This window comes from Bacillus rossius, chromosome 3, assembly GCF_032445375.1.
Source record: "Bacillus rossius redtenbacheri isolate Brsri chromosome 3, Brsri_v3, whole genome shotgun sequence".
NCBI lineage: Eukaryota > Metazoa > Arthropoda > Insecta > Phasmatodea > Bacillidae > Bacillus > Bacillus rossius.
In genome coordinates this window covers 3,318,588-3,346,254 of record NC_086332.1, presented here as the reverse complement: position 1 = coordinate 3,346,254, position 27,667 = coordinate 3,318,588, and the positions used below count along the sequence as shown (strand labels likewise).

The 27,667-nt window shown below is 38.6% G+C and overlaps 1 protein-coding gene across 1 annotated transcript in view; it reads right to left on the bottom strand.

Moving 5' to 3' along the window:
- The window catches only part of LOC134530109 (telomerase-binding protein EST1A), a 79,613-nt gene that overhangs the window by 50,242 nt on the left and 1,704 nt on the right, over positions 1–27,667 (bottom strand). Inside the window, exons 2-7 of the mRNA XM_063364713.1 lie at positions 19,163–20,564; positions 16,851–17,034; positions 15,977–16,122; positions 8,497–8,529; positions 4,700–5,224; positions 4,096–4,230 (exon numbers count right to left, since the gene is read on the bottom strand). Of these exons, the coding sequence (XP_063220783.1) occupies positions 4,096–4,230; positions 4,700–5,224; positions 8,497–8,529; positions 15,977–16,122; positions 16,851–17,034; positions 19,163–20,564 (2,425 nt within the window). The remainder of the gene's footprint in view (positions 1–4,095; positions 4,231–4,699; positions 5,225–8,496; positions 8,530–15,976; positions 16,123–16,850; positions 17,035–19,162; positions 20,565–27,667) is intronic.

Below are 27,667 nucleotides of genomic sequence, written 5' to 3'. Positions count from 1 at the left end.
TTAAATCACATTAACCTCCGAACCGCAAACGGTAAATATCACGCCGCCATGTCAACTGAATATTTTATTTCAGGTTAGCCAACAGTGATTTTTTTCTTTCCGACATGGTTATATCGATTCGTGTGCTCATTTTACTCAGTAGACGTTTACGAAAATCGATAGATTTTTGGAAGTCGAAAGCGACAATAAGTGTTTTCTGGCTCTAAGATGAGTTATTAGCGGCGGTGTATTTTGTTGTCAAAAACAAACAGTATTGGAATACGAAATTGTGACGTTCGTTGCGTTCAATAGCTATTTATTTGAAATGTTTTTGATATTCTTCCATAGCTAGCAACGGTACTTTTAACAATGGAGAAGAAATTTAAGACATCTCATGAACGGTCTGTGTATAGGCAGAAATATAAACGTGAGTGGGAATCGGAACTTCCGTGGCTAAAAAAAGGAAAAGATGAATATCACGCGGTGTGTAAATTTTGTAATTCCGAGTTTGACATCGCCAAAGGAGGGCTAAAGGATTTGCGGCGGCATGAAACAAGGGACTACCACAAAAGAAATTTCGCTTGTGGCAGTAGTAGTAGTAGTAGAAGTAGTAGCTCAATGTTAAATTTTGTAACAAAACAAAATCATGGAGTCGTCGATGCTGAACTGCGCTGGGCGAATTTTGTATGTGAAAATAATTTGCCAGTTAAGCTAAGTGACAGCTTTTCTAAATTAGCGGCCCAAATGTTCCCAGACAGTGAAATAGAAAAGAACTTCAGTTGTAACCGTACAAAAACAAGTCAAATTATTACTCAAGCCCTTGGCTCATGTGCAGAGGAGATTATTATTACCAACATGAAAAATTCTCCATTTACCCTGCTAATTGATGAGTCTACAGATGTTTCTGTCACCAGACAAGTTGTGGTAATGGCTAGAATTTTCACAACAGAAGTTGAAACTCACCTCTACAAAGTAGTTGCACTTAGGGGAAAAGCAACAGGTGAAAACCTGTTTAATGTGGTCAACAATTCCTTCAAAGAAGACAACATTCCCTGGCAGAATTGTATTAGCATGTCGTCGGATGGAGCTAAGTCAATGGTAGGAGAATTTAATTCTGTATTGTCACGCATTCGAGGCAAGCAAGAAAATGTGTGGTTCCTTCATTGTGCTTGCCACGTAGCCCACTTGGCTGCATCACATGCTTGCAGTGAATTGCCAGACATTTGTGAACAGCTAACCCAAGATGTATACACACATTTCAAAGTATCTGGCAAAAGGCAAGATGAGTTTAAAAACATTCAGCAGTTGCTTGATGTACCAGAACATAAAATATTACGCCCATGTTTTACCAGGTGGCTTGCGATGCTGCAATGTGTTGATCGCCTTCTTGAAGAGTGGTTAGCACTTCAAGAATATTTTGATTCGAAAATTGAACCAAGAGAGTGTAATATGGAGTCAGTACAGCGCATAAAAAAAATTTTGCACTCACAGTCAGCAAAGCTGTATTTTCTTTTTTTAAGTGCAACTCTACCACGTTTCTTGAAATTTAACCTTCTATTTCCACAGGAACGGCCTTATGTGCACAAATTATACTCAGAAATGAGTGTCTTGTTACGCCAGTTCACCGCTAGTTTTGTTCAGTTCAGTGCAATTCAACAAGCGCCTGATATAACAGCTGTTGACTTTGGAAGGCAAAACCAACTTCCAAATGCAGGAATCTTCATTGGTCATGCCACATGAACACATTTGGAAAATAACCAAATAAACTCACAGGAAGAGACAGAATTTTTCAATTGTGTTCGTAAGTTTTATGAGATGGGTACAAAAGAGTTGCATCGTCTTCTCCCACTCAAGAATGATGTTTTGAAGAACATAGACATTTTTGATCCAGCTAAACAGCAGTCTGGAGATTGGGTAAAGGTGGAAAACTTGGCCAAAGCATTTCCGAATGTCATCGCAAGCAATGAATATGATGAACTGAATTCTGAATTTGTTGCATATTCACTGTGGGATCCACCAGCAGAATTGAGTACTGCTAAGACACATGAGCCTGACAAGTATTGGCATAAAGTGTCACAGTATGAAATTAATGGGAAAACATGTTTTCCACTGCTCTGTAAACTTGCAAAGGCAATGCTTATTCTTCCACACAGCAATGCAGGGGTGGAAAGGATATTCAGTAAGCTTAACCTTATCAAGACAGCGCACAGGTCATGTCTTGAATCGCCTATGCTAAATGCTTTGTTGCATATCTCTTCTAGGAAGAATATGGCAGAATTCCAGCCAACAGAAGAAATGAGGAGAAGAGCAAAACATCTGAAAAAGTGATACATATCCAAATACTGCCAGTGGTGAAGTGCAGGCTACGTGTGTGTGTGTAAATACTTGTATAAAGTGTTAAAAATTGTGATGTTTTGATTGAAGTATAGTTACGTACATTATGATCGAATAATTTATATTGAAAACAAGGATATTACAGGATATTTCACATTTCAATCAAGGATATTGTTTTCAAAGTGGTGGCAGCCCTGCACTAATATAAGACATCCCCGCCCGCCCGCAATGTTTTAAAGTAATGTTAATGGACGATTACATCTCTCACTTACAAAAATTATACAGAGAAAACCCCTTATTTACGTTACCGTTATTTACGTTTTCCCGTTATTTAAACCATTTTATTTCTGTCCCGTTTGAACCTCATTTGATGTAATGCAATAAATTCCCGTTGTTTACAACGCGCCTATTGCTTTACGCATTTACGCCGTTCGTTCTGATAAAACTGCATACTAACTTAATTAATCCTATTACAAAGTAATCTGATGTTTAAATCGTGTTTTAAAAACGTTTTAAAGTTATAAACTTCATCTTTAACGTCTCGGGAGTCGCTTTATACCACTTATAAAACGTAAGCAGCGCCAGTTTGGTAGTGTTGATTCCTATATTCCCGTACAGAGTGCGCGCACGTAGGCCAAGATCAATATTGATAGCTCACAGACTGCATGCACGCGCCTATTGCTTTACGCAGTTGACGCCGTTCGTTCTGATAAAACTGCATACTAACTTAATTAATCCTATTACAAAGTAATCTGATGTGTAAATAGTGTTTTAAAGACGTTTTTAAAAGTTATAAACTTCATCTTTAAACGTTTCGGGAGTCGCTTTATACCGCTTATAAAACGTAAGCAGCGCCAGTTTGGTTGTGTTGATTCCTATATTCCCGTATAGAGGGCGCGCACGTAGTCCAAGATCGATATCGATAGCTCGCAGACTGCATGCACGCGCACGCTCTGTCAGGAACGATCGTTATGCGTATAGTTAAAATCACGTTCTTGTTACGGGTTTCTTTTTTTTACGTTGAATAAAATGGTTTTATTGCATCACTCATTAATTATTTGGCGTGCTCTCGCAAAGTCTACCTTTTATTTTTTAAATAAACGTACTTTCCATGAATAGGTTTTGTTTTTATGGATTACTATAGATGTTTTTTTTTCTTGCATAATAGTAGCACCTACGGTCTTACCCCTAATTTTCAAACTTGATTTTAGAATAAAATGTGCGTTGCTTAAGTGATAAAAACGGTAAATTTGTTATTTTTTAGTACAGCTTCCTAATGCTGTGATATTTTTATTAATATTTTTATCCTTGAAAGTCAAACATGCTAAAAAAGGTAAACTGTTATACTTTTTATGGTCTTCCCTTTATTTTCACTTTCCTGCTTTTTTAATTCTTTTTATATTCTCAAATTCGATTCGAAAGGAAAAATCACAATTCGCAGATGTCTACTACTTAACACACATTGCTGACACAATCTGTTTCATTCTACTGATAACATTTACAACTTGTTTCTGGTATCTTAAGAAGATAAATATTGTATGTGTTGTGAATCACTTTTCATGAATTGATGTAGATGATTAAGTAACTTCAGTCACCTATGTGGATACTGCAAATTACAAATTGATTACACTTATCACATTTTTACCTTTATGCACAATACACATTATTTCATTAATTTTTCTTATGAAATCATTTGACATTTATTAAGACACAAACCTGACTTGTGCAACGGTAGCTAACTCTGGAAAGCTTTGAAAGCTTGCTGAAGTGCAAGTCACGTACCCTTCAGGGAGCTGGTGAGGGTGCCACGAGGGGCGGGAGTTGCTGAACTGATCCACTTCGCCGGCCTGAGGAGCGTAACCCGCGTGAGGGGGGAAGCCCGTCGGCGGCGAGCCAGCGAGGTTCGACTCGCCGTCCCTGCACACACGTGGTCTCGTTACTGCACTGGCCACCATCACACAACCATCGCTTCCTGCGTGTACATCAGGGAGAACGTCAAAGACCCTCCACTCACTGCCTATGGAAGGTTGTGTTCATAATACAATGACAAGCCCCTCCAGACTCGATAAGGCTCCAAACAACTTGGACATCATCCTGGTTATCGGATAGGTGTTTTATGACATGTAAGAAGACTGGAAATTACTCCAATAATCTACAAAAAAACTTTGACATTTTTTTCTTTGTATTCTTGTAACCAAAGTCAAAGATGCCATTAATTTTGTTGAAGGAGTGAGGGTAAGATGTTGGAAAAGTCTGAGTGCAAAATTTAAGGGAACAAGGGACAAAAAAAAGGGGGGAGAAGAAACACATAACAGTTATAATTTATTCTAAAAATATTGCAAGTTTGTCATGCTCGCGAAATAGCAAGGCTACGATGTTGACCCACCTGGGGTGCAGGGGTGCCGCGGAGCGCGTGTTCCCCGAGGACACCACGATGGGCTTGCTGGGGTTGTTGGGGTCGTACAGCACCCGCTGGGGCGGCTGGCGCATCGCGGGGCCGGCCTCGTGCGGGTGGCCTTGGAAGGGCGGGCCCGACACCGAGGCCTCGGGCGCAGGGGGCTTCTGCGGGTGGATGACGATGATGCCCGCGACGTGGCCCGACCCGGGCGGGTCCGGCTTGCCGTCCCTGCTGGCCCGCCGGTGCCTGCGGTCGCGGCTCCTGCGGCGCTTGCCCCGGTCCCGGCTCTGCTCCCGAGCCCCGTCGCCCTTCCTGGGCTCCTCCCCCGCGTGGCCGCTGCCGGGCCCCCGCGGGCGCCCCTCGGCGTAGCGGCCCCGGTCCCGGCTGTGCTCGCGGCTGGGCGGCACCGCCTCGCGGTCCTGGCTGCAGCGCCAGCTGCGCGCCGGCTGGGGGGGAGCCCTGGGCCCGCGGTCGCGGCTGCCCTCGCGCGCGCTCCTCTCCCGGCTGGTGCTCCTGTATCCACCCCTCTCCACATGTGCTCGCTTCAACTAGAACTACCTCTGTATTGCGCACATAAAAATAATTGCTATCAGCATAAAATAGCTGCTATTTTACAATTCAAAATTATCTCCGATTGATTCAAGGATACTCATAAGGCCATGCAAGCTAGGGGTGTGCGAATATTCGAAATTGCAAATATTCGTGCAAATCAAATATTTGATTCGATTCACATTCAAAACCAAATTAGGTATTTGAAATTTTCAAAAATTCGATAGTTTTCGAATGTATTAATACAGTAGAATCCCGCCGATGCGACCCCCCTCTGATGCGTCCATTCCGTTCATATGACCGTTTTTTGAGAAACCGTAAAAAATTTGGGGCAGAGAAAGTCAAAAATTTGAGTAAAATCGGCTGAAAAACAAGTCTGTTACACTTTGTTGGGCGCTATGTGTTCACGTTTATCTTGGCGAGAGCTGTACTGTAAGCAGGCAGGCATACGAAAGACAGCTAAAAATAGATTACACCCTTCTAGACTGTCCACGCTGCAGTGTCTTGCCGAGCTCGGCGCGTCCACTCGCACGAAAAGCAGTCTCAGCTGTCATGTTATCTTACACCCCCCCCCCCCCCCCCAACCACCACCTGAAAAGCCGCTGTGGTAGCTTCTGCGAGAGCGTAAGAAACTCGTCCGGCCAGGCTGGCGTTAGTGGCGGCTTGACGTCATACGTGACGTGACGTGACGTGATGCTTACCTCTCCCATACCCTGCTAATTCTTCAAGGCTCATCCCTCCCAGAGCCACAAACCATGTAAAAACACCCCCCCCCCCCTTTACCAACTAACATATCAACATATTCCCTCCCTTATTTCAACCTTCTGCGTGAGAAACTGTCAGCATCCTCCTTCCCACCCACACCGCGTGCGACAAAAGCCAGGTTGTATAGTCCATTCTCGGTAAAAATAAATATTTTTATGGGCTAATACTACTGTCCTTCGCCGTTAATAAATACTTTATAAGTTTAAGTTTGTTTATTAGTCACACAGCAGTTTCTGCTGAAAAATCACTAATACCTACCTCGAATTTTATTGAATAGAAAAATTTAGCAGGGCCGTAAATATATTTATTTTACTGCATAGTTACTTTTCCAACTACATTCCTACGTGTTTTTATTCTTTTTGTTTACGCTGTGAAGGGTCGTGGAAAAGATAATTGCTTGAGCTGTCAAAATAAACATCGCTGACGGCAAGGGCGGGAGCGCATCCTGTCGGTCTGTAGCTGTGATTATCTACTCCAAAAACATATCACAGCATTTCAGGATAGCATTGTTCTTATATCTTTCGTTTATAGCCGAATGTTTTCTACCTGATCCACACAAGTTCCTTCCCCACGTTTTGAACGAAAATAACCACCAGCCGGCTAGCATAGCTGAACTCGCATGACGCGAATTCACTTAGCGCGAGTATTTATCGGAACCCATTGTTCGGGGTATGCGAGTCAGAGGTGTAATATGAATTTAAAAAGTTGTCTTTTTTACACCATAGACTATTTTAATATGAAATCTATGCGAACAAAGGTGATATTTTATGCAATCGGATATATTGGGGAAGGGGGGGGGGGGAGGTAAAATTGGCCCAAATTCTCTATTGCCACCATTCCGTTTTTCCGGAAATCGTGAGGGGTCATATCGGCGGGATTATACTATATTACTTTTTTTTTTTGACAAAACGTGTGATACAATATGTCGAACCTCGAGAAATCATTTTCCAAGACACTTAATGGAAGAAAAAAAAAACTGTAAGCGGACCTTTACTTACATCAAATTTGAGTTTAGGTAAATGGGCATACTGAGAACAATTAAAGCCAATGTAGCATGAAAATTATCATAAATGCTTACGATTTTACTGCAAACTTTACGTGATGTGTAGCATAATTAATTTATTATATCCAGTTGTCCTTAGCACAATTTTCGGGCGAGCCATGTTTGTGCCATATAAAAGTGTAAAACTATTTAAAACAATGCCAGCGCATCAGCTTTCACCTTTAAAAACTAATGTACACATACTCTTTGGTCACCATTCTATTAATTTTACTAATACAAATCTAAAGAATTTCTTTTAACGATAGAAAAGTAAATACAGCGGCCATCATGGCTACAGCAAAAAAGAAAACGTGTCCGTTTGTGTTGATGGCCAGCAGAGCGGCCCATGGCCAGAGAATTGTTGCTAGAATTGCTCCAGCGCAATTGCTTTTTAAACTACCGAAAATGTTACATAAATAATTAGATAAAATTAAAAAGACAAGATAAACAAAATTCATTAAAAATTATTTTGCCTTGACACGTTTGATTCCAAAAGACTCTGAGTACGGCATATTGACCATGCTTACGAGCAGTTGTAATAAACAACTCTTCGATATATTGATTGATAATTGCTTGACTATTTATTGCGGAAAATAAAACTGATACATCGAAGATCTGTTTATTTTCATAAATTTTTTTTGCCGTTTTTAATTTTCAGAAGAAGAAGTGAAGTTCAGAACGTTGTTTTTCTGCTTCTGGGAACATTGTCACTTCCAAGAGGCAATGCCTGGATCCAGAACATGTAAAGGAATTGGTCTTTTTGCACTGCAATTTATGTAATGTTGATGGCAAGGTGTAGGCTTGGCTTTTTATGAAGACATTTCTATATCACTGATTGTGTTTTATTACTAAACCATTAGAAGAGACATAAAATTTACATGTTACTTGAGTAATAAAAATGTATATAAAGCTAAAGAACATTACTCTATTAAACAATTTATAATATGCCAAATTTTTACTGTAATTATTCAGATTTATACCTAGAACTTAATTAGAAAAAATTTGCAAATTATTTGCTATTCGCAAATATTTGCAATTATTTGATTCACATTTGATTCGCATTGAAAAAGTCACATTCGCACAGCCCTGCACAACTATGGAAGACTACACTGAAAGCAAAATAAAAATCTAAGGATATCTCCTAAAAAAGTATTCTTCACACTACAAACAATAAAAAAAAATGCCATTATTGATTTCCAAAATATATGGTGCAGTGTGTACATTTTTATATTCCTGTGTTAAATGTAGACCAAAAATAAAATGTAAGCACTATACAATTTTACTATAAAGACAGGTCAAACTGACAGAGAACTCGCAAATGAATATAAAAATGTGAAGTTAAAATGAGAGAAGAAAACAAAGAACACCACTAAAAACAACTCAAGCCTCACTACAGTTAGTGTGTGCACATCCTAGCATATAGTCTTACCTGTCATCTACTTTGTTCCTTTCCTTACGCCTCCTGAAAAACACAAATAACACAACAATTTACGTGATATTAACACAGTGTCGCCCGCTAGTGTTCCTATACTATTCTCAACAAGTAGCTGGAATGTAGTCTATAGTCAAGACAAAGAACTCAACACAAAAATGCTTTTTTTTTTTTATTTTTTTTATTTTTTTTTATTTATTTATTTATTTATTTATTTATTTATTTATTTATTTATTTATTTATTTATAAAAGTTAGAGTATAGACAAAGTGATGAACTAGGTAAAACGTAGTTCAATGTCCCCTTTAAAATATCACATGACTTGTCTCAAAGTAGTAAAAGAGGTACCCACTACTCAAATGTCAGTTGCAAAGCAAACATATAATTTTTTACAAACAAAATCAACAAAAAAACTGTTTACAAACACAGCTGACAGAAAAGTAGCAGAACGATACATTGAGCACTGGAACTACTATTGAGAACTGTCAAATGAGGTAAAAAAACATAAGCGAGGCTATTTAAAAAAATTGAAAGAATCAAAATATGTTTTTCGAAGAACTGTAGTAGTTATTTTAAATCACTGCATTATTTTGTCCATGAATTATTAAGCATAAGTATGCATGTTCACACGAGAACTACCATTTTCCAGAACCTTCAAAGATATGACAACCAGCTGCCGAAGACAACCAATGGGAAAAAAACCGAAATCAAATAAAGAAAGATAAAAATCAGAGGGTGGAGCAGGTGAGAGAAGAGAAATTAGCTGAGAAACAGGACACCAAAATAAATTACAAGCTCATTTGCTAAGAATACCATGTACACTACGCTTTGATGTTAATACCATATAACTTAATTCTTACAAACCAATTAAAAGGTAGATTAAACGACATGAAAAAATAATTTTGCTTTTTCCATTTCGGGAATGTGTCTGCTCACACTGCGTGATAAAACCAAAATTTTTCTCTGGGGTCACGTAACCCTGAGAGTTCTGTAGATGCTAGCCGTCACCACACTGAATGACACTAAGGCCAACATCTGCGTCGCAACTTGTATGGTGTGTCTCACATACCGGAACACATTCTTTTGGCACGAATCAATATTTGTAAACAACTAAATAATAATTTGCAGCTCTTATAATTTTGGTTTAGCACAAATGAAAATAAGGGAATATCTAGAGGCAAGATTATATAGTGAACAGCGATAAAACCGTGATGGGGGGGCGGGGGGAAACAGCTAATTTTAAGTGAATACACTGCCAAACACCGACTTGGAAGACAATACACCGCAACACCGAAAAACAAAGCTAAACACCAAATGCAGCCAAAATCATCTCAAATAACTAATTTTGTGTGTTAAAATATACGTATAACTGTTTTTGTAAATCTTTTACTTAGGGTATTATGTAATAGTACGTCAAAAAAAATTATTTAGTTTCTACATATTGTTTATTTAAAGTAAATTTAAAGCAGTCTATCGCTGGTACTTACAGACATGGCTACTACAGAGAAACATGTGCTTTTGGGTACATAACATTGCATTTTTTTATTCATATTAATATGTAGTATTGAAATAAGACATTGGCCAAAAGTAAAATTTAAATTTGAAAAATACATTGAACTTTCTCATGAACTAATATATAGTATAGAAGAATTTTAATGTATTGATTTCAATTTTTTTACTTATTCTTGTAAATATAGTTATAGTATTTTTTATGAATACATTTTAAGCATTTTACCACAAATTTTTGTAGCAGTTTATGAAAGTTATTGGGCTTGATATGTACTTATTATTACACATGCTTAATCTTTAATCACCATAAAGATGAAATCCACTGGTTTTAATGATGAAATTGGCATTTTTATTACACCATAAAATTTTGACTCTAGCAATAACCCATCAAAAATTTACTTTTTCAAATGCATTTATGATTTTTGCACAACTGAAAAAGAATACTTTAAATAGCAAAGATTAACCAAATATCACATGGAACAGACTGATTAAAAAAACAATCCTTACCAAAATATTCGTAAATATCAGAGGAAGCGTGAAATACATCCGAAAAAGTGTACTGGACCACATTTTGCATAGAACCTCGTATGATAAAAATAAATCAGACAGAACCACTTATATAAAAAAAAAATCTATGTTTATTCACTAAAACATGTTAACAGAGTAAGTTCAAGTATTCGGAGTGTGTGTAACATGTCTTCAATAAACAATTCGAATTTTGTTGAAGCCAAGCTTTGGAATTTTAAAGTGCTTTCCATGTGAGACTTCCACAGATTGAACTCAATACATTAACGTTATCAGTATTATCTTTATTTTTTTCCTCCAATACTATTCATGGGCTAGGTGCATCTGTAACAGCTTCCTGGGTATTGAGTAACAGAAAGCTAAAGATAAGATAAGGCACATAACTGCCACTGGCATTAACGGCACGCTGTCACACGCGCACACATGGATGAGTGTGCATATGATACATCAGGGAAGGTCCACCCAATGACTTCACATCTCACAAAACATGAGCAACTCAACCAGCCAGGCTTGGTTGGGAAACTGCACGCTCTGCCTACAATATGCAGCATTAATTAGCCCTTTCAAACCCACTATCCACTAGCGGCACAGCTCGCTATTACCCGGGCCACCCAAGTGCCCGACAGACGAAACTGCTCTTTCCTGCTTGACAACACAAATGGAAATGAACTGTAGCCAACTGCTTATCTTTAAAATTGTTATTTGCTTAACACATTCTAGTCCATACACCTATCACCAAAGTTTTTTTAGCAACTTAAATTTTCAGTATTTCATCTAAACTTAGAACTTTTTATGTTTAATAATTTAGATTTTGCCCCCAACAGTGTGAATTAAGAACACCTTCAAGACACATGATGATGGCTTCCTAATTAACCAAAAGCCTTAATATTACGGACACTTCAAGAAATAATTTGATTATAAATAATTACATAGTAGGCACTAAATCTGTTGCCAATCCCATCCCAATTCCCTTGGGAAATAACTATTTCCCAGTCAAAGATTTCCCGAACTGAAAAACCCTTTTCTCGCACAGCCTTATGATTTAAGAAAAATACATATCTACACCATTACATAGTCTAGTGAAAGTACTAACATCAATAAATTGTGGATGCTATACTTTATATGCTGAATTTAGTATCACGTTTTTCATTTTATTACCTACACAGTGAGTTTAACGTTTCTGCGACCCATCAATAGGAAAAGAATGTTCAGACAACTGATATAACTAACCAGGGGGACACTCCTACGTGAGCACTCAGAAGTAAAATCCATGGATTTTTCTAAATGTAGCAAAATATATAAGACCTCTTCGCCTCTGACTTCGGTGAAGATTTAGAGATCTTCATCTTTGACTTCAATTTGAACTGGAAAAAAATGATCTTCACACACATACAACTAAATAATTTAGCCTAAATTAAATATTGCATTTCTTAAATTTTAGTACATTTTTGTTCGGAATTATTTTCAACAAATGAGAAGCAATTTCTGCTGCATAAGAGATGACGCAGAAAACGTTTTACCTGCACAGAAACACCAAATAAATTATTACATACTCGTGTTGCAATCAAAATCTGAAAGTCGCAAAGTGGAATACAATAAAAAATAACTATAATATTTATATAACTATAATATATATAACTATAATATTTATCTCAATATTTATCCCAAACTCTTATACGTAGGTTTGAGGAAAAGACTACAATAATGTGATACTGTTTGGTAGTGTTTCTGCATGCTGCCAGGCAGGGGTGGGACACACGTTTGTGCCAGGAGGTGCTTGTGTTCACTAACTGTCCCCCCCCCAACTCCAGGCAACCTCCTCCGCCGGACCCACCGTTGCTGACAGCTGGACCGAAACATGCAGATTCCAGCGTCACACAGGAGCTTCAATAATTCTAGTGATTGCAAATGGCAGTGCCAATGAGGCGTTTGTAAGGCAGCGACCAAAAATATCACGGACCAGCTATAGTGAATATACATTTAACTCTTACTACTAAGAAAAAAAAACACTCTCGCATTTACGATAAAAGTTAGGTAATTCTTCAAAAAGGGGTAAAAACTCCAAGTAATAAATATTTTTTAAAAAAATTATGCATACAACTTTGGCATGCCATGCATGTAAATGTTAATATTCACAGACATGCATTGGCATACTACTATAAATCCCAAAAATAATCACGGTAATGAAAAATACCAACTATACAAATGGCACAAGTTGGAGTATCAGAAAAATACCAGTTACCACAGCACATACTACAAAACCAACTGTGCACACAGGATATGACTATTAAGAAATTCCAATGCATTGAATACACTAACCTTTCTATACAACCACTGCATTACTCCAAAAAGCATTAGCGAGATGATTGCATCTAAGATGCAAATAATATCTCATTTGAGCACATGCATAAAGCTTAGCAGAGATCCTTATACTTACAGTATCCCTAGATGAGCAGACATGAACACACTAAGAATAGGATACACCAACTACAGTAGAATCTCGTTTTCACATATCTTCAGGGACACATGCAGTAATGTACATAATAAATAAACTTAACATTATTCGCTAATCAACTTTTATTGTTCCATCTTAACTTTTCTAATGATTTGCTAGTAAATGCAGCGCTGTTGAACATAAATTACAGGAAATGCTTTAGCATAAAGCGGGCATGTAATGCTATATACTATAGGGAAAATGATCAAGCAAATAAAAAAAATACATTCATCACTGTCATTTATCCCAGACACATAAAAATGAGGTTCTACTGTATATTGACTCATAAATTAAATGGTTTAGTTCACATAAGGGGTCGTCCATTAATCACGTGATTTTTTTTTAGCAAATTTTTAACCCCCCTCCCCCCTAGTGATTTGTGGTGAGGTTTTAGACTACCCCTCCACCCCCCTTCCCAATAAATCACGTGTATTCTTTTGGTACAAAATATTTTTAAAAATTTCAGAATATTATCTTTAAATATAGGTATAATCTAATTTAATTCTGGAAAATTAAGCACAGTGATAAAAATGTCCACACACACATTAATGTTGCAGGTTTATTCTCACTGGCCTAAAAATAATAAAGGAAAGGCTTATGTGATTTACGCATGTATTCGGCGCCAAAATCACAGTCTTACTAGCGACTGGCAAGCCAAGCCGGGTGGTTCATGTTGCGGCGGGCGGGGATATTGTTGCCTGGCTACGGCGAGTCAAGGCCACGCGTCGCTTTTCGGTTTAGTAGAAATCGGGCGAAAAAATAAATACACGTGATATCTCTCTACACCCCCCTCCCCCTTGTGATATTTCGTGATTTCCCCCCCCCCCCCCCCCTTCGAGCCTCACGTGATTAATGGACGATCCCTAATGGGAAACGCAATGTCCCAGGACCGATGGCTCCTAAAAACAAATACTCACAATGATACTTAACCACAAGTGTAAGTATTTCCAACTCTTTTTAGTGAAACATATCACCAGCCAAACTGTTTCTATTTAAACTAGTCGCCTGCTCGTATTTATTTTCTTACGTATTTTTACGAGTTGTTAAGGGGCATGATTTTACAATATGATAGACATTTCTGAACATAATTTTGAAAACTAAGAAAGTATCCTAAAAAGTATGTTGTAAATATCAAAAATATCATGGTTAGCAAATTTTCAGGCATCCATCAAATAGCTTCAAAAATTAATTGCACAGAAACTACCTAACATAGTGACAGTTTCAATCATATCTAACGGTATATGTTTAGTAAATATTTTATTTACAGCAAAAAACTATACTTAATAAATAACCAAAATATTTTATTACTGTTCAGTGTATTACATTTTACATTAAAACACTCGAACCAATTCCATCTTAAGTAATTGTCTGACTCAAACTCATAAAGAAATTTGATTTGATGCTAAACACCCTAGTACTCTGTATTCACTTAAATTTTCATTCTAGCCTACATTCAAGGCCATTCATAAGCTATGTACTATTTTATTTTTACTACTTAACTGTCCAGCAGCCTTAAGTGGTCTTGAATAGACATGGATGTGATTTTATTTCACAGCACAGAGTAGTATTATTTTTAGCTAAAAGTGGTGGTGTTATTTTGCCCATTTACATCAATTTTGACCCAAATATTTAAGCTTATCTCTAATACCAGCAGTATAAAGTAATGCATGAGAAAAATTATATCAAAATATACTATAATACAATAAAAAATTGAATTTTTGCTAAATAATACTTTTTTTTTTTGAGATGTTATTTGGTAGAAGGCAAATGTGATTATGTGAGAAGAAACCAAAATACTGATTTTTAAAGCTTTTAGAATGTTCTTCAGTTAAAAAAATATATATATTGTCACTGGAGGTTTGTTGTACAAGTGAACCTTCTATCCATCGAATTTCAGGGAACCAGTGCCAAATTAAGACGTGTGCTGGAAAGCAACTAGTGCGGCCTTTACTTTACGGTAAACCTAACCTCAAAAAAAGGTCCTAAGTTCAAAAAATAAAAATTTACCTCTAAAGTTAGCAAGATCATAAACATCTATGTAATGAAAATAAAAAAAATAATGCTTAGTAAATCACGCATTGTTCCTAATTGATTTAATTTCATTTTTATTACTTAAATTAGTTCTTAATCAATCATCCTGAGTTAGTCATGATCACAAACTAAATGAACACCAGCACGTAGAACATCGCTATAGCAGCAGAGGTGTATTTCCTTTTACGTATATCAGTAACAATCTGTCCTTCGATTGCAATTATTTATAAATGTTGCAAAATTCCTAAACACCTACACAATTAACCCGATCACGATAGATGAAACGAGAATAAAGTTTCCATAGAATTATAGATACTGTAAACATACTTCTTAGTCAAATGATTGATGCTCATAAATTAAATACAGCTTAGAGAACTGAAAATATCAACCAAGCTACTGGTTGGGTAGCTTTCAGCATTTGGCTTCTTTTATTCATGTAGTTTAGCATAAAGCTAATTATCTTTGGTGATGGTGTCATGTTTTTAAACCAAAGATGATGCCGACGGATAAAAACAATAGTCGTAAAAATAATATATTTAAACATTGTTCACTGTTTTCATGCAATTTTCAGACCCACTTTATCTTTTAAAATGATGTAAGTTAATTTTTAAACTGCGATTTCTCAGTTTTACAAGTTTTTTGGGAGTGAATTCTTGGTATTTTATAAAAATTTAAAAAATTCACATTTTCTCCAAAAAAAAAAAATCTCCACAACTCACGTAAAAATTCCAGTAATCGCAAAAGCGATGATCACACGCACCATAGGGACCAACATACGAGACAACTGCGACTGATGCGGAGCTACCGTGTATCGGCTCGCAGGAGCCGTCTGTGCTAGGACACGCTACCTGTTAGAACCAAGCACTACATGTTGCAGATGCACACGAGGGCACACACGCCGCGGGGGACGGAGCCCAACCTTTTCCTCCTCTTCTTGCTGCTGGCGCCCGGGGCGGAGAGGGACGGCCCCTTGTCGTGGACGCTCACCAGCGACGAGCTGCGCGTCATGGCGTCGCTCATGGCCGCCTCCAGACGCTCCGTCAGCTCCACCTCCTCGCTCCAGTCCTGCCACACACGCGCCACGCCCACCCTCCGAGATCACAACAGCTAAATAACATTCATCAATCCTGCACTGCTCTTACACGAATCGTGGGTCCATTTCGTCAAGAGCAACAGACTGGGTTTCATCCTGCAAATGTACGGTCATATTCCACCATTCAAAAAGCCGACTTCCTGACGTAAGGACCAATTTCTCTGACTTTTCCATTTTCCACACTCGTACGTACTGGCCTCCTTTTTTAGCAACAGACTAGGTTTCATCCTACAAAAATGTACACAACAGTCAAAGAGCCGACTATCTAATGTCAGGACCAATTATTTAATACCAGATATATTAATATAAAATTTTATATCAATCTATGGATACTAACTGTAACTATCTACATAATATTATATGTTCTGTACTTACCTTAGTTACATGTAGTATATTCCATGGTGTAGTAATGCATTATATTTCCTTATCTTTTACTTTATGTTTCAATTATTCACACTAGGTACAACTTCAGATGTGTCAATTTTTAATTCATTTTGTTGTATTTGCTAATCGTCATTTTGTTTGTTTGTTTGTTTTTATGTCTGGTGTTTACCACCCTGGCTCTTCGCTGTTGGTAGTCATCTCACAACATTAATAAATAATAAATAAAATAAAAAATTTCCCTGACTTTTCCATTTCCCACGCTCGTGCGTACCGGGCTACATTCAAGCGAGTGCTGGTCGCAGGGCTGACTGCTCACCAGGATGACCGGCGAGAGCTCCCTCACGGAGTCCACGGCCTCGCTGCTCTCCTGGGGCTCCGGCTCCGGCACAGATGCAGATGCAGATGCAGATGCAGATGCAGGCTTGGGCGGGGTGGCAGGGCGCTTGAACGCCTCTCCATTGTCCGTGCTGGCGCCGCACGAGTTCCCCGCACTCTGCATCCTGCAACCACGAGCACACTGTCACCCCGCCCTGCTCCGCCCCCCCCCGCTCAGGGGCTTCGTCGAACGTATCAGTGAGACCTCGTAGTCGATCAAGTCTGCAGGCTTTCACTGTCGTGGTCTGAATTTGCTTGGGTTACGGGTTCTAGCTCAATGCTTCCCTGAAGATGGCAATTCTAATTTTTACCAAAATGTCAGAAATTTTTTTCTTTCAATTGAACAAGCATAAAACCTACAGGCCCAACTAATTTAAATAAGATAGAAGTTTGTCTATTGTTAAATACTATACTAAAAACTTAAAAGTGCTCAAAACAGTAAAAACCAGGCAAACAAAGTTGATTTCTGAACAAGTGTTAACTGCATAAACTATTATCAATAAATAATTAAAAACAATGTAGGTTATCTACTGAATAATTTGATATTATGCCAGTAAAAATAAAGTGTACATTTTATAATACAAGATGTCCAATATAGAATGTCCCAGTTCCAATGGTATATTATAAGTTTAATTTAGACTATTTAAAACAAATCATACATAAATTTGAAGGTAAACTAACAGTTTTTTTTTTTTTTTTTTTTTTTTTTACAAATGTTAAATATGTGCACCTTTAGTTATACGGCACACATCAGACCTAAAGTCCATTTCACCCCACACTTTGGTTAACACGCCTGGATGGAAGCAATAGTCTTTCAAATCTGTCTCTTAACTCTGGCAAATCATTTAGGTAGCAGTGGAATGTAGACACAATAGTTTATAAAGCCCCGAAGCAAAAAAAATTGCATGGCGTATTGTCAGGTAAATGTGGAGGCCAGCGAAAAAGACCTACTTTTCTCCACTATTACAACCAATCCATCAGTTAGGGACTTCGAAATTCAACCACTCTCGTACAAAGAGATTTCATTGGGGAGGGGCTCCATCCGGTTGCCAAATAAAATTTGCAGGATGACCCTCTACTAATTGGAGAAAGAGCCATTCTTTCACCTGCAAGCATGAAAAGAACAAAGCAGTATTCACGCATGTGCTTATCTAAAACTGTTTGAGTCACTCTTTGTGGCCGTGAACCAACACACTACAACTCTTACAGTCGACACTATTAAATATTATAACTGGAACATTCTTTTATGCACATACTGTACTTGTGTGCATCTGTGGCCAGCTGGTGGACAATGCTTAGCAGTTCTTTCTCACTGGCAGCTTCATACAAACTTTTGTTTCCAGATAATTTGCTACTTTAAAGGCAACCAAAGCTGTTTCACAGGCATTCAACAAAATATAATCAAATACCAATCATGTTTTTAAAATGAAGAATTAATGAGTCTTTTTAAACAGTTAAGCACTTTTGGGGCAAACAAGTGTCAGAAATGCACATGGACTCCTTCAAGACACCCTCAGCCGACAAACAGTGAGAAAGGGTGGATGTGCCAGAAGGAAGAGAACTCTTTCAAAACCTACACTTCTCTAGGGACAAAACTTGTTAATTCCTTTTCATTAAATGCAGTTACTTACTGAACATGAATAACAGCTACACTAATACTTAGTGGTAAACTACAATCATACAAAAAAAAAAAAGAATATGAAGTTGCTTGGCTTCTGGGTAGTAACCGTGTCAAAAGGCGAATGTATCTCCGACGTTTCGGTCAACGTCGGTCGCCATCATCAGGGTAGTTGCCTTCTGAGGTTGGCGACTCCAACGCTGACCAAAACGTCGGTGATATATTCGCCTAGGACGCTGCTACAACCCAGAAGCCAAGCTACTTCAGACAATGGCCGTGAAAGCCTGCAATCTTTAACACAAGAGTATATTAATGCTACAGAAAATTTTATTACTCTCAGATTAACTACCAAAAATAAATTTATTTGCCAAAACCACCAGAAATGGGATTTCCTTCTACTATCATGGATTTAATGGAGGGAAATTATCAATGTTACACAAGCGTGTAAGCTATAACATTTTATCGCTTAAATAAGGAGTGTCTGAACATGTTCTTAGTATGAAATGCAAATGATTTAAAACATTGAAAAACTACAAAATATACAAATAAGTAACCTTACATGTCAATAGTTCTAAACTAAAAAGATTCATTACTAAATTTTCAAAAAACTATGACTGTAAAGTGGATAATCTTGCCTGGGAGTCCTGGCCGGGTCCTCGGCGCGGAGTCTCGGCCCGGGGTCGCAGGCGGGGGGCGGCGAGGGGCTGGGGAAGCGAGCAGGCCCGTCATGCTCCACCCTGGCCGCGCTGCCCGCCACGGGCGGCCTGTCAGGCGTCAGGGAGCGAGAGAACCTGGCGGCCATGCAGGCGTCCACCTCGTCGGGCCTCATGCGACCCCGCCCGCGAGCCCGGGGCGACGGCAGCGTCTGGTACCACTGGTGGGCCGGCACGTGCTGCAGGGGCAGGGTGTGGGTGTGGTAGCTGGCCGAGCCCTTGAATGTCACCGTGCTGCCGTCCCACGGAGCCTCCGAGGTGGTGCCGATGTAGCTCATGGGCTCCTCCCCCATGTTCTCGGCCAGGTACTTCTTCTTCAGGCGGGGCGGCAGCATCTCGTACTTGGGCCCCAGGATGCCGTCCTTGCTGCCGCGGCGGCCGGAGGGGGGCTTGGCCTGCAGCTTCTCGCCTCCGCCCCGACGGCCCGCGGGCTCCACGCTGCGGGTGTCTCTCGCGCGAGACGAGTCCAGACACAGGGAGCGCGGCTCCGACGCCTGCCGTACTTCCCGCAGGTCGGGCTTCCTCAGGTGAGGAGGAGGCGACTCCGCCCTCCACGGGGGCACCCGGCTGTCCTCTCCCGGAGCCGCCCTGTAGCCGGGGCGACTCCCCGGGTACCTCTGCTGCGGTCGAGACGCGCTCTCCGCAGCGTCGCTCTCCCTCCTTCCTCCGTTGAAGCTGCCTCGCGAGCTGTAAGCTTCGTTTCCTTTCTCGTGGGGATCATTTCTGCGGGCGTCACGCTGACTGTATATGAAATCGTTGTCCCAGTTCTCTTCCTCCGTTTCACTTTTCCTCCCGCTGTCCGCGTACGCAGAACCTGCGACTGTACCGGCGGCGTTCGACGACTGATTCACCCCGTCTCTGTCTGCGATGGCCTGGGCCAGAGGTTTCGGCACGTAGTGGGCCTGCTCCGGCCTTTTGCTCCTTTTCAGATCCCCCAAACTGCCCCGCAGGCTGTCCGGGACTTGGAAACTGATCCCATCCTTGTCATCATCTGTTATCTGAACCTTTTCCATTTGGTTTGAGAGCTTGCTCACTTCGCCGCCTTGCGACAGCATCCTTCTGTCGTCGTAAGGTGGTCTGCAGTTCTTGTTGAGGTAATCGCTGGATGAATGGTTGTGCCTCCTCCTATTCCTTTTCCAATCGTCGTGCTTGCCTCCGCGAGAGTTTTCCGGCGGCTTTCCTCTGTGACTATCGTCGGTGGCGGTGTTATCCTCGTCACCTAAAGCTGACTTGCGTAGAGGGCCACTTCCCGGGCGGTATATCTCCACCTGGGGCTTACCTCTGCGACCCCGGTCATCACGCAACCTCAGGTCCTGCCCATTTGCTGAAAACACATCATGTCAAATATTAACAATACTTACAAATTTACCAGTCTCTGAAAGCAATCTTTCAGTAGCCTAGGCTGACAGCATCCTGACATTTTTTTAAGTTGGAAGTAATCAAGATACTACCTGAATATCTAGCTCAAACCTTCACGTCCCACCTTGTTCTAACAAAGACTGTTTCTAACCGGCATGTACTGGATAACACCACCAACTTATCACTAACACAATTATTAGCAATTTGACTTACACAATTATTTGCACTTCAATGGATAAATGTGCGTAGTGGCAATTATCACAAGGTACTTTAACACTTTCCAGACTACCAACCTGTACAATGCTTAATGTGTCTCACTATTTTCAACATTAATTTTTATTTTTAGAATTTATTAGTATTCTTTACTCTAGCCAATAAGTATGCAACGTAGTTAGAATGCTGTTTTTTTGCTCTATTCAGTGATATATTACAAAACACATCTTGGAATACTCTATAGTTGTACGCATTGCAAGCAAACTGATTTGAGATAAGGGTAGTAGCTGTCCACATAACGTGAGAGTGCCAACTAACGGCAGTGGTAGCCACTTACTTGAGGGGCAGGACCTCTGAACCTCTGCGATGGGAGCTTCAGGAGTGCTACCATTGGAGTATACACACACCACACACACACACATGCACACATTAGAGTCTACTGCTTATGACTGACTGAAATCACAGAATACTAGGGTCTTTTTATGGTTTCGCACTTTTTTTTTCATTTGAATTCTTTAATGATACTTAAAATACCTACCACGTGATAGAAACTTTAGAGTTTAAACTTTTTAATAATATTGAAATCATAATTGAATCTTTTTTTATTTCTGGATAAGTGTATTTTTATAATAAACCAAGTTTCACATAAATAAAAACTTCTCATACATACTTTAAATTATTCGATGTAATGAATAATTTTTTTACATCCACTTCAGTTATCATTTGTCACATATGTACAAAAAAAACACCTCACTATAAGATAGAAATACTCAAATAATTTTTAGTTTTGTATGTTAATGAAATATTTGACTATGTATAAAATTTTTGGAAGCAATCTGGCACGCACAGAGCAAAACCACAGTCTTTGTACCACTAAAGTATTTCCTTCCTCAGTCGTTTACCACCGTTTGCTTTGCCCGCATAGGAACATACTTTACAGCAACTTGTGGGGTTGTGTATATTCTCAGTTGGCTGAATTTTCTTCGGAAAATGGCGAGCAGACAATCAATCTATAGATGAGGATGATGATTGAACTTCTGTGTAGGTAGCGCCATACGAAGCCAGCTAGTTCCCAAGAGCTTTCATGAAGCTTTCCAAATTAGTTTTGTTGCCATTAGCCCTGGGTTTCTTGAACAAAATAAATGAATTTATTATTGAAATCAAACGGAGGTAGAAAAATTTTTTTTCCATTTTATTTTCTTTGAAAGGGATCGTAAAAGAGTAATTGCTCAACATGATTAACACAAGTTTTGTTTATACTGTAGTCAAGTACAATATCAGGTCTGGTTTCCTGAGAAAAACTGCTCTTTTCAAAAAATCCCTGGTAAGAAATGTTACGTAGCAAATTTAAGACATAGGTACACACAAATTGCAACTGAAAATCAATAAAGCACATAAATGCAAAGTAACCTATACATGATATTAGAGATAAAATAAAGTTTACAGTGAAGACATTGGTTTGGATTACCCCTAACCCCTAAGTCAATTCCCTACATGTGTTGAGTATCAAAAATCATATTGAGAAAGAATAAATATGTATTGGATAATATGAAATACAGAAAGAATTATGTGATTACGAAATAATGTAGTTATAAAATAACATGCACAGATATTACAAGGTAATTGTTTGGACTTGTAAATATTGTGTGTAATTTAGTGTTTAGTGTTTGAAACATTTGAATTTTGAACTTCCTGCAGTGCTGCTAGCAAGTTGGCTGCCTGCCAAGGCAGGTAGCCCTGCAGCTTCCGGCAATGAAGCAACAGTTGTTGTTGAACCATCATGCACGCTTGCTGCCAATCGAGTTGTTTGCTAGTGCATCATCATTAATTGTGCCGTTTTATCGGGATTTTACAGTTTCGTACGTCTCTAGACAAAACTGTAATTATTGGTTATAAATGGTCAATGGCAGGATATCTAAAAGCCTTGATACAGGATGTCTGTCACCAACACTGCACATGGGCAGAGCGCTCGAATGCTCCTACTAGTGAACCACAAAATATAAACCTTTTTCTTCAGTTTGTATCATGGTTACATAGAGAGGTCTGGAAACTTCCTATCCTTTGCCTTGGCGTGTCTGGTCGGCTCAGTGCAGCTCGCGGCGGCCTGCGAACTAACGGCGCTAGTAGTAGGTGTCCACTTATCAACATTGTGTTCAATAAGAGTTGCGTATCAAATATATTATTCCTTATTACATCTCCCTTTTTGAAATTTTTTCATTCGTTTGAGTGCTTGGTAAATGTATATATAATCTGTACCAAAGCCTTTAAAATTTTTCCGCATACGTTATTTAAGTTGCAATGCCTCGCTCTTGTATTTCGCCTCGTAATGAATATTACAGCTTAAAACCGTCAAATTTTTTTTAATTTTTATACCTACCCAACGACCAGGTTAAAAAAAAATGGCAAGCTGAAACACTCGGGAAAATTTAAAGTTGAAATCTTAATTAAGGGAGCAACTAGGTCGGAGCCCACAGATTTGGCTTAAACAGTGTGAGTAGAAGCAGTCAACGTCCTAAAATATCTCACCTGAATGGACTCTAGAAAGCGAGAAAAATCTCTTCAATGTTGGCCATTACTATGCCTTTTTTCCTACAGTACATATGTAACAGTCTCTACAGTTGTAAACAGCATCTCGCCACATGTGTGCATTGATTTGTCATAAAAACTTATTATTTTATTGTAAAATTGCAAAGCATTTAATGTTTCTTATGATTAATAAAAATCAGTGTGGATAATTACTTGCTAAGATTTTTGTAAATGTTTCTTTTATTAAAAACCTCACCTATTTATGTGATTTAACTGTTTAAATATATTTAAATTCTGTATAGAGCTGAAGTTTGTTTGTAAGTTTAGATGTAGGGGGTAATCTCTGAAACTACTGATTTTATTCTGACAATTCTTTCACTAATGGGAAGCTACATTATCCCTGAGTGCTATTGGCTGTTTTTTTATTCTGATAAAGATATGTTATCAGTAAGAAATCTCAAAAACTCTAATTGAAGTCAGAAAAAAAAACTAGCTGTCTGGTTGACTTATCGGTGCGCGCTGCCTAAACGTTTTGAAATACAGAAATAAAATATAGAGCAAGTTAAATAAATAAAATGTGTAGCAAATATGCCACAGACTGTTTATATGTTAAAAAAATTGGTTGTCTGTAAAGTCGGTTTACGGACGATAGTTGAACGTGACGTCATAACAAAACATTTATGAAATGATTGCATACTTTATGAATAAAATTGAATCATTTTTATTTTAATAATAAAAGAATAAATACTTGAAAATATACTAGTAATCAGATTTTTAAAATGCAAGAATAATTAACCTTTATTGCCGAAATTGTTATTGTAATAAGCAATGAAAACTACATTAACTTTTCACTTCACTTTATAAAGTCGAGTGGAAGAGAGATAGATGTGGCGCAAGCGTACAATGAGCGTAACGGGACACAGTGTAACGGAACAATGTGCGTAACGGGACAAAGCGTAATGGAACAATGTGTGTAACGGGACACTTTTTCATGCGTGCAGCCGGCGTTCATCGATTTATTATAAGTTGTCACCTCAAAATCAAAGAAATATTACAAGATGAGGATTTTCAAGTATTCTATATGAATAGTATAAACAGTAAGAAGTGACGTAATATTGAGTATTGCCAAAGCAGTTTCACCTTAAGATGAATCTTACTTCGCAATTGTATTTTTCAAGACGTCTGCTTTTGTGCCAGGTTAAAGACCCAAGTCATTCTCTTTGCCTATAATAAAGTTACCAATCTTTTTGTCCTAGGTTCATTTGCTCCTAACTCCTACAACTCCTACGGAGAAAAAGAGATGGAGAATAAAACCAAAAAAGATTAATCAAATTATAACATATGTCTTAACATAAGATCATCAATGAGGATATTCTCACAAACAGGGTGTCTACCAGATCTAGTAAATGAAATTCCCTGATTTTTCCATGTTTTCCAGGTCTAAAACTGAACTTTTCCAGGTTTTCTGTAACACAATTACGACATTCCACGAAACTGAAAAAACTGCATAACAGTACATTGATGGGTTTCAAGTATTTCAACTCACTTAAATTAGTAAAAATAATACCTTCTTCCAGACGTGGCCAAAGTGACTCAATTGACATGCTGCTACAAATATTTCACACACTTACTTTTGCAAAAACATAAGTAAAAGGAAGCTCCCATCAATTTCGCAGTGACTCCACTTTTGCGTCTATTGCACTTGCTTCAGAACGAGCCAAATCCAACACTCGAACCTTCTTCAACTGCAATGCCTTGATCTCCTCTTCAACTCTTCTTTTTCTGCTTTCTTCTTGTCTGTAGCTTCCTTTTCTTTTTGTTTTGTTTGCAGGGCTTCCTTACGCCTACAACTAGCATTTCTTACATACTCTAACATGGACTTGGTGATATCAACATGCTCTACACCTCCAGAACGTTGAACAAAGTCATACATCTGTCTTTGTGCGATCAGTATTTCTTCCTGCAAGTTTTCAGTCAGCAAATTAGAATTTACTGAAAATCCTCTTTCCAATGATGCATTTCCATGGGAAAGTACCAACATCATCCTCACAAACTTTAGAAGGCCTGTTTTGGCAGCTACTATGTGCCTTAAGAATGAGCATCCACAAGTGATCAAGGCGCCAGTCTTCTCGAGAAAAAGACGAGAACAGTGCTTCAGAATCTTGCGAGGAACATACCAACTGATATGATCACTCAATGTTATCAGCTTCTTGTCCGTATAGCCACTTGTTTTGAAGACAACATTCTAAACTGTAATTCACACGCTGTTTCCTCACACCCGAATTTAAAGCCATAGACGTACATAAGCAGGAAATTGCCTTGTTAAGTTTGTACTTCAGGGGACTTTTGTCTTGAAGTTTTTTTACCATAACCTTTAGACAAGTCCTAACATAATTTTTCATTAACAGGACAGACTTTCCTGGTAATTTCTCTTTCTTGATGGCATGGCGTACTGCATAACCCAACTTGATATTGTTAGCAGTCAATAGATTTTCCTGTTTATCTACATCCAATCGAGATACATTGTGTTTCTCCCTAAAGCTCTTCAGTACCTCTGGTTTCAAAAACTTTCCTGCCAAAGCTAATAAAATGTCTACCAGTGAATCATAGAGAAAAGGTGCCATGGGTGCTTCACTTTGGAACATTGTGAGAAACAATTATAGCTCTGATGCCAAAGAGTAGAAGAATGTCAATTTTACTTTCTTCAAGAGCACTTTTCACTACACTGAAAGACACAGATGAAATAGAAACTTCACTAACAAATTTCTTTAGGTGGGGTAACGTTTTCATGGCACGCTCAGCAACTGCAGTATTCCATCTGATTGCACAAAATTTTTTGGAAAAAAGCTCTGATCCAGTTATTCTAATGTAATCTGCCCTCCTTGCAGGTAGGTACATGCATAAACAAATAGTAACTGTGCCTCAAAAAACTAACAACGTCCAATTGTATAGCAGAAATTCCAGTTTTGAAAGCACCATGGACCGTATGAAGCCCACAGCTACCAATTTTGTAGCAACGATGGCGAATCTTCACCAAAAGTGTCTGTGATATGTATTTTCAAAGCTAACAAAAATGCTCAGTTTACGTTGAAGGCATCCATTGATGCACCTGTCGGTATAATCCTAACGTGGGAAGCACATGCTGCAGCACGTCACGTCAGCAGGATAACAGACCAACTTGAACCAGTTTGTATCACATGATTTAACGCCACTTCCGAATCTGATGGTAAATAAAAGAAAATGGACGTGGGAACTGTTCGTTATTTTCCATTCAAAAATAAAAAAATGGAGCGCGATTCATTTGATGCTACGTCAATGCAAGCAGATCAATAAACAAAAAACATATTGCCAACTACAACCTACCAAACAAAAATTCCCTGATTTTTAAAAAAATTCCCTGATTTTTCCCTGATTATTCCCTGATTACAATATTCCCTGATTTTTCCACGTTTTCCAGGGTCAGTAGACACCCTGCACAAAACATGTAATAATTCAAGAAATGCATGTTAAAAAAAATTATTTAAAATATAATAATATAAAAATATACTATCATCAGTGTTATAAGTAGTGTGATAAATAAGATATTCACTGTCCTAAGAATCACAATACACTAAACATTACGATACGAACAACGTGGAGGATGATTGCACCAAAACAACCGGCAGACGACTTTCCCCCCAACTCTCCCTCGACAGGAGCATCAAGGGCATGACCTGAGTGCATCTTGTCCCCGCGTGAAGCGGCCGTCCGCATTACTGTTTCCGGAAAGTGGAACGCACAAGGATGCCCCAAAAGTTGAAAGGTCAAAAACAGTCTTCCCTGAGTAAAAAAGAACTCTTAAAACCATTATGAAACACACCATTAGATATTTCATATTAACAAACAAAATTATTATCTCCGTACCATATTTTATTCTGATAAAATTCTATAAGTTAGCAAAATTGACTAACATCTGATTAAAGTAAACAAATAAAACTGATAGAAGAGTATGTCACATGTCAAAACATTGGTGCATTGAACAACAGTTTCAACCTACAGTAACAGAATTAGAACTGTCAAAAAAGAGCAACCTTATCCTGTATACAGTATGTTTAACTTTTTGTGAATCATCGAGAGAAAAATGGCGCTCACACAGAACTCCCACATTTGTACATGTCATTAAAATAATGGGAACTTTTGGTCGGACACAAGTACTTTTGCATGCGTATCATGCAAAAAATTTACAAGATCCGACATGACTGATATGATTTATTTAAATTGTGATAAAGAGTTTTTTTGTTTGGCTGGATCTTTGGACGTACTAAATTAAAACACTAAGCATAATGTACC